The 11,760-nt window shown below is 44.7% G+C and overlaps 1 protein-coding gene across 1 annotated transcript; it reads right to left on the bottom strand.

Moving 5' to 3' along the window:
* Positions 1–3,210: 3,210 nt before the first annotated feature.
* On the bottom strand, positions 3,211–5,214 carry CRP (C-reactive protein). Its single transcript, XM_036922673.2, has 2 exons — positions 5,042–5,214; positions 3,211–4,430 (listed from the first exon to the last, which is right to left on the bottom strand). The coding sequence occupies exons 1-2, from the start codon at positions 5,103–5,105 to the stop codon at positions 3,823–3,825; spliced, it is 672 nt and encodes a 223-aa protein (XP_036778568.1). The 5' UTR covers positions 5,106–5,214; the 3' UTR covers positions 3,211–3,822.
* Positions 5,215–11,760: the final 6,546 nt, after the last annotated feature.

Genomic DNA, 11,760 nt, shown 5'->3' with positions numbered 1-11,760 from the left:
TCTGCAGCCATCCCCTCCCTTCTCTAAGGAGCAAACTATCGCACATTTGTAACAGACCATTCTGTGAGCAAAACTTCCTACAACTTCCTGCTCTGGGAGTATTTCTCCATCCTCAGCAGCACCCCAAGCACTTCCCCGCTGCTGCTGCCTCTCCAGAATTAATTATTTGCCAAATATTTATTGAGAACATACTATGAGCCATACCATTCTAGAAACAGGGGATTCAATAGGGAATAATGTCTCTGCTCCCATGGAATTAACAGTCTAGTGGGGGAAGAGCCAATAAAGAAACAACCCTCCCCCTGCCAATTTTTTACAGATAGTGATATCTGCTTAGAAAACAGTAACAGATGATGAAAAGGACTGGGGAAAGCCCTTTCCAAGGAGAGGACCTCTGGCAGATGGACAGGAATCTGCACAGCAAGGGAGAGGCGCGTGGGACCGTGACAGAGGGGAGCAGAAGTCAGAAAACACAGGGCCTGGGGGGCTCGGGAAAGCACTGGACTATTCTAAATGCCAGGCAAACCGTTGCAAGTTTTGAATCAGGAGGGGACCTGCTCTTCTGTACAGTTGGAAAGATCTTTTGCACTTAATGGAAACAGGGAAGCCTGTGCGGCTTTGAACCTGGCCTCCTGCAAAGGGTCAGTGGACTCCGAATTTGTGCTGCATGGGCAGCACGTCCACAGCCTTTGCTCTCAGGGGCTGAGTGGTGGGCCCTGGGTCCTCTGGCCCAGCTCCACCCTGGCCACCACCTGTCCTCAGGTTTAGAGTTTCCAGGCCCAAAGTGACTTAGGCTAGTCAACGATTCAGGAGCCTTTCTTTCCACTTTCTTTTCCTCAGAAGTTTGAGCTCTGCTGCTTCCTCTGATGTCCCACTCCCTTTCCCTCCATGGCCCCTGTGTTCTGAAGTGAGCCCGCAGCTGAGCTGTGAAAGGTCAGCCAGCTGCCCGCACTGAACGCCTCCTTTTACTCCCTGTAGGACCGACCTGGACAGGGTCAGAGGACCGTCTTTCCTTTCCCATTTCCTGCCGTTTCCACTGTAGAAGAAAGCCTCTTTTAAACTGATTTCATCCTCTCTGGGTTTCTGGGGTTCTCCTAACAGTCCAAGTGAGAGTCTTCTGACCACATGCCAAAATCTGAAGCCTCCCTGACTCTCACTGTGGTCTTCACACCACCTCTGAGCACCCTTGTTTCCTGGAGCCACAGCGTCCAGGTGCAGTTTTCTCTCTGTGCTTTAAGTTTCTGGAAATGCCCATGATTATTTTATCCACTGCAAGCTGACACATTGACACATAGAGCCGGAGTCTCCCTTCTTCTCTGTTTATTGATGGATCCCTCGTACTTCCTTGGTCTGGGACCCAGAGGCCGGGTCTTTGAAATCCACAATCATGATCAAACCAGCATTGTTACTAGTAAATCATAGATAACATGCATTAAGCCCTAGCTCTGTGCCAGCCCTAGGTCATCCCCATTTTAGAGATGAAGAAATCCAAAGAACATAACATTTTAAATAACTTTCCCAAGGTCACACACCATTAAGAGATGAAACCAGGATCTGAGCCCAGGTACTTTGTTATCTTAAACCTTGGTTGAAAGGTGGGGGAAGGGGGGCTTTTAAGAAACTGCAAATGAGCCAGCCATTCAGATGTACAGATTGGACCTTCAATAGTCCCTCTTTGGCCCCAAACACAAGTAAAGCATACTGACAGAAACAGGATCCAGTTCCGTCTGTCAGTCCTCAGCTCCCATAGTACAAAGGCCACCTCGGTTTGTTCTGAGGGGAACCTGCCCCAGCTCTTGGGGAGTGTCACAATTTAAGGTCGGAACTCTTGAATAAACCTGGTCTCATTCCCAGTGGAAATCCCATCACCAATGAGAGCCGCCCCTCTGTGCTGTGTGAGAAATTGTCCCCGATCCCGTTACTGTTCTAACCGAGTCTGCAATCCTGCCCAGGCTACTTGCAGGTGGAGAACCAGGGACAGGGAGTGAGGACCTCTCCATGTCACAGTCTCACCTGTCTTTGTGGCAGGTACTGTTCGAGCTCTGAGGGGACAATCTCATCTCGTCCACATGGGTTTTAAAGGAACTAAGAAATAGACATAGGACTCAAATAATGTTCAGGGCATCAACCTTTTGGCTGGCAAAGAATCCAGCTTAGATCTCAAGTAAAAAAAAACAAACATACTGAAACCTTTTCCCTACAGATCTAAGCTTCAGAACAGAGTGGTAACAAGCATCTCTACCCGCTTCACACCTGGTGGAGAAGGAGGCTCCCAGAGTCCCAGAGAGAGCTGCCACATGCACATGAGATGCCACGCCAGCACAGTGGCGCCATGGCGGGAAGCCTGTCAGGGGGCGCTGGAAGCTTCCCAGCCTATGACCTTCTTCCAAGAACCAGTCTTGCCTGATTATGCTGCTATTTTTAACTGTTTCCCCCACTGGCTCCCCACCCCAACCCTGGCCCCAGCCTCTGCCCCTGCCCCAGTGCTCTGGGTCATTCCACTGAAAGAGAAATGAAGACATAAATATTTGAAAAAGTGCACCTTTGAGAGTCTGGGACATTGGAAGAAAATGGTGTGGGGATGGGGTGGGGGGGTCACTTAAAAGGGGAGCGGCAGGATATCAGGGCTGGGCTGCATGACCAGGAACTCCTAATATAGGCACAGGTGCACCAGTCCGCTAGCTTAAGTTGCTGAGGAACGTAACTGTGACCAGGTAAACGGGAAGGAGCTCAGAGAACTCACCTCTCACTCTATATTTGAATAGAAGGACTGAAAAATACTAGCATATGAAAGAAAATTATTGAAAGCATGAAGAAGATCTACTTCCAATAAAAGATGAATCACAGGAAAAATTTAAAAATCTTAGGCAACAGCTGCATTAAACTCTCAAGCAAAGTGGGGAAAAACAGAGACTTGGTAAAAGATGGGGGTTGAAAAAGCCACACAAAATGCAAGAAAGAATTTAAGAGAACTTGAAAAGCATCACGGGATTTTAAATCGATTTGGAAATAATAAGGATTCCAACATGCCAGATGGAAAATCAAAGCACTGATATGGAAGATAGTTTTGGAAAACTAAAAACCCACAATACAAGGATGAAGGACACAGATAAAAGTGGTCTGGGTGATAATAAATGAGAAAGAAAAATAAAGGAAATGTCCCAAAATGAAAATTGGTGATCCTGAAGAAAAAAAGTAGAAAACATTAAATAGAAATAAGACCAAAACATTTATTTTTAGGTTTTTGAAACTTCAAACTGAACAGATTAACGAAAATTGTAGTTAATTCTAATTTATAATGATCGTATCCTACGATCCTACAAGGCAAAATGCTGGAAAAGTTCCATTCCCTCATTCTTTAGATAACTCAATAAAGCACAATAAAAGGGGTTGGGGGTGCCTATAAAGGGAAGGGAAAACGTTGGCTGGAGTACAAGTTAGACATGAGCAGTCTTTCAGGAGAATAAAAAGTTGGCTCAGTTGCTCTTAAACATACACTTAAATAACTCTCAACCTTGGCTGAACAGCGGAATCACTTGGAGAGCTTTAAAACACATTGACACTTGGGTCCCACCCCCTAAAAATACCAAATTTAATTGGCCTGGGGTGTGTCCCTGGTAACTCTAATGGGCAGTCATGAAAAAGACTCTCTGCTCTGCCCTGTGCCTCGGCTGGTGAGAACCAGGCAGAAAAGGGAGAGGGAAATACAGTCGCCCAGGGCACCAAAGCCACGTATGCGGGGCAATAACACGTCAGAGCCAGAGTTAAGGGAAACGTAAGACGCAGACCCTGGGGGGCAACTTCAGGACTCACAAAAGGGCCTCAGGGCCACAGCTGGGTCTTGATGAACACTTCACCATGTTCTTCAAACTTCAGCGTCCCCCAGTTCAGGACATTAGGATTCAATTTTCCACCAGCATAGATAGTGCTAATCTCATCGGGGGACAGCACAGAGTCCCACATGTTTACATCACCAATGTCTCCCACCAAAGACTGGTTTTTATCAAAGCTCCCAGCGAATGAGTCCTGCTCCTGCCCCAGGATGATGCTGGCTTCTGTTCCTACAGAGTAGCCCTTCCGCAGACTCCGCCTCACCATGGGCTTCCCGTCCACCCAGAGCTCCACGATCCCTGAGACGGACTCCCAGGTGACGCACATGTGCAGCGGCGCAGGGGAGAGCGCAGGAGGCTTGAAAACGACGGCAGCTCCTCCCACAGCTACACTGTACACTCCACTATTTTCCTTGAAGAAGAGGATCTCGTTAGGTTGTGTCCTGGTGGCATAAGAGAAGATGCTATATCCGCGGGTCAAGTCCGTGTAGACGTGCAGGCACAGGGTGAACGCCCTGAGAGGCTCCTGCAGCTGTGCGCTCAGGGTCACAAAGGAATTATCTGACTCTTTGGGAAACACGAAGGCCTTTCTCCACAAGTCTGTATAATTGAAGACAGAGGGAAAACGTCAGCAGTTGAGCTGTGCTCAAAAGCAAAATTCAACAGAGTAAATTTAAAGATCGAATTGGCTTTATTCAACAATTCATGAACCAGGCAGCATCCCCTCCAGCAGATGGAAAGGAGGTCTGACGAGCTGTACAAAATGCAAGGCTTTTAGCGGCAGAAGGGGTTAGGAGGAGAGAGCTTCAAGCAGAGTGAGTTGTTTTGAAGTCACCTTCCTACGGAGATGGAGGGGGGTCGATCAGGCAGATTGACTCACTAGTGCTGACCAAGCGATTCGAGACTGACTGGTTAAAGGCCATATTCCTGGGAAAGGATGAATCTGCAATTAGGTTAGGTAGTAAGTCTTGGCTTGCCGATGTGGGGTTTAGGGTAACTGACTCCACTTTGGACCTGTGGTCTTTAATAGCTTGTTAGACCACCGAGATGTATGCTCTCACTGTGTCTAGACAGGTTGGATTTAGAAATCACGGGTTGCCCTCTGCTCCAGGCCACAACCCCTTCCCCATGCTGCCCATTTCTCCCAACCTGGCTTCGCGCTGTCTAACCGTGAGCCAAGAACTCCACTCACATTCTGAAGCAGCACCTACCTCTTTGGGAAAAAGCACTGGGGAGGCTGAGGACAAGCAGGAAACACAGCCACAGCTTCTCCATGTTCCCTCCTGGTGGCCAGAGCCTGGAATCTGGATTTTCCTCCTGGAAAGAATTTCAGAGGCTGAGATTGCACACTTGGGTGTCTGAGATCCCTCTCTCAGGTCTGCTCCACCTTGACCTTATATGTGTGATGGAGTGTCTCAGCTGATGGGTAAATGATTATCTAAAATTGCTCCCTGAAGCCATGATTAAAGCTCCAAGAGCAAATAAACCAAGATAAGCCACAAAGAGTAACACTACAAGTTATTTATTAGAGATCCCCGGATGTCTGTCGGTGTTCCAACAGCTCTGTGTGACAGTATGTGGTGAATTAAAACATCACATTCTGGGAATCCATTCTAGGGATTATTGCAAAATGTGGGGGGGTGCAGGGATGGAGGAGGCTTTATGCACAAAGACAGCGATAACATTACTTAAGATAGTGAAAAATTAGAAAATTGAGGCATGTTTAAGTAAATCACATATATCTATATCCCCTAAATAGAATGGATAGCCATTTAAAATGTTGGTTGTAAATTTTATGCCCTATGTAGAAATGATTATGGTACTATAATAAGAGAAAGGATAACATAAATTTGTTTATACATCATTTTTAGAAGAAGTAACATCTTTAGAAAAAAATCTATAAGGAATATCCCCAAACAATAAGTATTCTTAGCACGGCAGTGAAATTATGGAGGATTATTTCCCTTATTAACAACGCATTCCATCATGTGGTTATGATGTGCATGTGTGTGTGTGTGTGTTGTTAATTAAGAGGCAAGGAAAGAGGGGATGAATATCAGTATTCCTCAAAGCAACAAAAGCTATGATTTCATTTTATGAATAGGACATCCAGTCGGACTATGGCTATTTGGCTTTACTCCCAGAATATCAATTAGACATCCTGATACATGTGTGTGTGTTTGTGTGCGTGTATGTAGAAAAGTATCTGCAATGTATAAATTTCTATATAAAACATTATAATTTCATGTAAAAAAGAATCTTGAGCTTATTCATCACGGCCTCTTCATGACTTCCCCTTGATATTCAATGTGAAATTAATAATAGAGGTTATTTCTTAATTGAAGAACCAGCCAACGTGTGTAGCATATTATAATCACACAAGCTAAAAGGACTATTACAAGTAGTAATTCCTGGGAAGGTTTGTTCTCTAATGATGTACAGTTAAATTTTCTTTTTAATTACCCTTCCCCAAACTTTTTTTTGCAAACTACTTTTAAAATATAAGACTGGAACAAAGTAATTGCTTTGAATGGCTTTCTCTCTGTTTTCTAACCATTTGCCCAATTAAAGATATAGGCAAGAGCTAGAGCAATAGAAAAGAAGAGAAAGGGAAAACAAAGAGGAAGAGAGAAATTGAGACATTCCCCATGAACCATTTCACAATCCACCCCTGGTTCCAGTAATCTGTCAGTGCAGTGCTGAAATCGCTCCCGTGGTCTGACAGCACCGAGTGAGCTCTATCAGGAGAGAGGTGTAATGAATCAGCGTGCTACGCAACCTTCACCCTTGCCTCAGATACGTTTGCTGGGGAGGCCTCTCCTCTCGTTCTCTTACAGCCCCTGATGCGCCAATAAAAATACTGAAGGTTCTCAGCTTTTCTAGACACCTTGGCACTTGATTTAAAGCCCCAGAAGATCAGACAAACACCTCAAATTGCAGAGACCCAAAACATCAGCTGGGGAAAAAGAAAAACATTCAAAGACAAACAGAATGTTTGTCATCACAGTGCTGCTTTACTGAATACATAAGAACATGGTAAATACAAGGCTATCACTTTATTTCATCCTAGAGCAATGACAATACTAGTCTCCAGTTCTTAAAGAGTGGGTTCATTATGCCCCAACCCACCAACACACCCCACGCAGTTCAAACAAACCACTATTTACAGGAGGAAAAGTGGAAGGGAGGGACACGTCAAAAACAACCACGTAACAAATCAGAGACAACAGTCTTTTCAAAGCTGTCACTCCGCCTACAACAGCGGTTCTCCTGTCTCCACTGCTGGAGACTTGCCTGCACGGTGTAATCAAGCTTTAAAAATACTGAAGACTGGGTCTCACCACCAGAGAATCTGCTGTAATGCTCTGCAGTGTGGCCTGGGCAGCTGGATTATAATGTTAGCATCTAAAATTGAGAATCGCCAGCCTAGAGAATTTCTCCTACAATTCCATGTCCTCGGTGGAATATGCTCCCCTTAGGATACGAAATGATCTCTAAAGGCATACATGACCATGGAAAAGGGGGGGGGTTTCCAAGTCAAAGAAAACTTTGACAGTGAGTCAAGGGCACAGCCGGCTGCCTCATGCTCTGTTGATGCTGAGGCTGAGTAGGATTTTTATGTGCAAGCCGTTCTCCTAAACATACATAACAAAATGAGAAGTTAGGAGATTGACAGTGCCCCGGAGACGGTAGTTAACACTGGATATGTGGCACCCTGAAACGGCCTTCTGATGAGAAAACATACACATATCCCCATACTCACCCTCCGCCACTAGGGGGATAAGAGCAGAGTGTAAGATTTTGTTGCATGGGGCAGTAGAACACAGTATTTAGGAGCACGGGGACCTGTTAGCCAGGCTGCCTAAGTTTAGTTCCAGCTCTGGGCAGGGTAGTTAACCTCTCTGGACTTCAGTTTCTTTATCTGTGAAATGAGGACTATAAAAAAGAGTACTTACCTCAAAGGATGTCATGAAGCAAATAAATACATATAAAGGACTTAGAACATTGCCTGGAACACAGTAAGAACTCGGTAGGCGTAAGGTACCTTTAAGATTGTCTCTGATCTGTCCTGTGTGACTAAGCAATTATCATCCTGGGAGCAGTGATAGGAACTTAAGAGATCACTCCTCTGTGGGTCTGAAAGGCCCCGGGGTGGTGGGGATCACCCGGGAGGAGTCCTCAGAGAATGCAGCAGAGGTAACCTGAGCCAAGTGTGCTATAGCCTTCTTTAAAGATGATGACCAGTCTTCAAGCTTACTGGGGGCAGGCATGTCCCCCAGACAAGACATCTGAACTGCCAGGAAGCCCCTAAAATGATGGTCCTAAAAATACATTGGGCAAAAGAGCTTGTGAATTACTAATTCCTGGGCTCTAACTCCAGAGTCAACTCTAGCAGATCTGGGGGTCAATGAACCTATGCTGGTGATGCCTGTAATCAGCAGCTGCAACTTAAGAATCTCTGAATCAGGTGAAACAAGAGACTTGAGCTAGGCGTCTGCCTTTTCTGAAGAAGAAGACCAACAAGCCCATGAACCCACTTCTGGCAAAGGAGAAATGAAAGGATACATGGACGAGATGAAGGCAGAGAACTGCAGGGAAGGAATCCAGACCTTACACCAACCCATCTGAGATGCAGCTAGAGGTTGGTTATCTTGGGATAAAGCCAACTAGAAATCAAAGAAGTGCTTTTCTTCTTTCCCTGGAATTCTAAGGATCAGAAATCTACTTTGGAAATTTGATGGGGATATTTTTATTGTTTTAATGATCTGGAGTCATTTGGGCTTTTTTGAACAACCCTTGCTTCCTGGAACACATTAATTAAACTTGGAAATAGTGAAAAGCATGGGAGGTGGAAATTACAGACTTAAAACATCCACCTAGTTTGTCGACTGGGACTCCAAACCCATTTCCATCAGGCCCCAGCCCCACTTCTGAGGCAGCCTGTAGTCTCTCGTCCAGGCCCGGGATGACCTGAGAGATGGGTCTTCATCCACTCATCTGGCTGGATCCCATGCAAGGCTTGTCACCACACCAATGATCTAATATTTCTGCCCAACACAGGGAGATCATAGGTGCTCGCACTGCACATAAGCACGTTGCAGCCCACAGTAAGGTGTCCACGGCTGGGTCAGGACTGGCCCTGACTCCTGCACTCTTGGCTATTTTCAATCCCCCAAAGGGGGATTGAAATGCAGCAGCAGCCAGCATTTCCCTAAGGTTTTACTTTTCCAGTCTCTGACATATGCAGTTGGTCTGGCCCCTCAACGGGTCTGTAAATGTGCTACAGCGTCTCTTCAGTGCTGGGCTACTACCCCTGCTGTGTCTCAGTTCATTTCATTGACAGATGTGTAGAAACCCATCCTCCTTAACCCCTCTGAGTGAAAGAAATGTTTATTGTCTACTATGCATGTGCTCTTTTTATAGTTTACCTCATTTTCCTCAAGGAAGCCCTATAGGGAAATTTTTTTGTAGGTTTTATATATCACTAGGCCCTCTGCCTTTTCAGTGGAAGTTAGTGGCTGACTCTTCTTCTGGACAAACTGGATATATAATCCCCACTGTAAGGACAAACCAGTGCTGGTGACATGGCTTTATTAACCTTAGCTAGAAGTGGCCTCAATGGACAATTGATCTTACCCTCCACTTACTGTGAAAGAGAATTGCCTAAACCAGCTCAGACAAACCAGAATCATCCTCTTTGGCATGTGTCATCTAACATTTAATTGGATTGTGTCTAACAACGCTACATAATACAACAATACCAGTTACTTGGGATATATTTTCTAACAAGATTACATTGAAGTATCTACCAGTCAGCGAAACTGCCTAAATTTAAACATTCTAGGAATGCTTTATTGAGATTCTTTAATGCTCACTGAATGCAAATGCCAGCTGTAAAAATTTTTCTGGCTAAAATTATTAAGGCCAGAGGCTGTCCACTAAACTCTGTGTAGTAAGGTACCGGTAACTGAATTCTGAAAAAAATATTAGCTCAGCCCACATCCCTTGGGGAGTTGGGGATGGTTTTCTATAATTAAGACATATCTCCTGACTGGATTCTTCAACTAGAAAAAGTGCCAACCCTTCTACTCTTCTACTTAGCTGAATGTCAGGGCATATGAATCTGCCCTAATTGGAAAACTGACAATATTTGCACTCACATTTTTACCTGAGAATGTATCCTTAACTTCCATGCTTCCAAATGGTTATCAAAAGTTAATTAGGGAAATCAATATTCAGAAATAGTCATCTCAAAGATTTGTTCTTCATTCTCCTAGCATTCTGAATTCAGTTTTTAGCAAATTAGACCTTTCAATTGCTGTCAACCCAGAGTAATTCCACCAAGTTGTATTTCAATGGTATATAATGAATCTGTGCTTAGGGATATAACACAAAACAGCCTAATAATAATTATATGCCAGGCACTATACTAAGTGCTATATGTGCATGATCTTATTTGATTCTTACAACAATCCTTTGAGATCATTACTATTGAAGAGAAGCAGAATATGCCACCCCAAAATGTGTCACTTTGGTATATTGATTGTTTTTAATTAAAGCTACTTAACAAAGAGCCAGTGCAAGAAGACACTCCAATTCTCCTCTGTTCCCCTGAAGGCAGAAAATAAATCTCTCATGTGAAAGCTACCCTCCCTTCACCAGGAGGGTAGAAAGCATTCTAACCACCAGAGATGAGGAGTTTAGGGCTGAGAAGCTATAGAAGGAAAATACGTTACTTCTTCACTAATTTGCTACCCTCAACCCAAACCCCCTTACCTTGTCAATTCTTCACAAATTTATTGTTGCCTTGTCTAAAAAGTATAAAAACTGCCTGCCTTAGTCACTTCTGTGAGTCTCATATTTTTAGGGGCTCCCATACATACAAAATTCAATTTTTTTTTCCCTGTTAATCTTTTTCAATCTGATAATTAAATCAGCCAAAGAACTTAGAAGAACAAGAAGGGAAAAGTTTTCCTCCTCTACATTTTGACACCCAACATAGGGCTGTTCACTGTCTGGGCTTGGCTTGCTCAGGGGCTGCTGCATCTATGAGATCCTGGGACCTCTGGCTGGAACTGGCAGAAGATAAGCATTCTTAGCGCATCCATCTCCCAGACCTCTGCCTGCAGGGTCTGTTGGAGGCAAGAGCAGGGGAAGACTTTTTCTTTAAATTTAGATTAGCAGGAGAAAATATTGGTATGAACTAGTTCCTTGGGTATAGCAACTGTGGTAAAGATTGGTTATGAGTTCTCTTGTTTTCTGTTGACCCATTTCCTCCCAGAGATGGTCATTGTTTCCTTTGTCTCTGTCTTTTGTATCATTTGTCCTAAGGAGGGAAAAGCACAGAGCAGAACAGCAGGGTCCTATAAGCCTGTTGTTTGAGCCCACCTCTCAGGCTAGTGATTGCCTGGCTCACACCAGCCTGCCGACTGTTTAGACAAACCTGGATATGGGGGCCTATGTGAAAGCCAGACAGAGTTTTCCTTTCATCTTGTTTTATGTCCTGAGGGCTTGGCTTTGTGGCCAATGAGAATACTTTCTCCGGTCTCTGCCAGCTGCAAGATCCAAACACCGGCTTGCATTTGGTGGCTCGCCGAATGGATTGCCATTCCACAACATGCAGTCACAAGCATCACCCTCTCTGCCTGACCATGCCAGCTCTCAGGAGAACTTGTCGTAAGAGGTCCCAGTCTACAAGGGACCTTCGTCATTTCAACTTGTGTGGTCTTGTTAGTGCTGGAAAAGTCCCATTCCAGTAGCACCTGCCTGGTGTCACAGATTACTGGGTCTGTGACTGGAGGCATCTCTCATTCTCTTAAGAAACCAGAGACACCATTTTTCACTACACCATTCTTATTGCCTATGACAACAAAGGTCGTTGCTTCCTTAAACTTTACTCTGGGTTTGAAGGCCTGCGACAGCCGCATCT

Source organism: Manis pentadactyla, chromosome 19 (genome assembly GCF_030020395.1).
Source record: "Manis pentadactyla isolate mManPen7 chromosome 19, mManPen7.hap1, whole genome shotgun sequence".
Classification (NCBI taxonomy): domain Eukaryota; kingdom Metazoa; phylum Chordata; class Mammalia; order Pholidota; family Manidae; genus Manis; species Manis pentadactyla.
The sequence above is the reverse complement of the archived record's forward strand: the minus strand, read 5'-3'. Positions and strand labels throughout refer to the sequence as shown.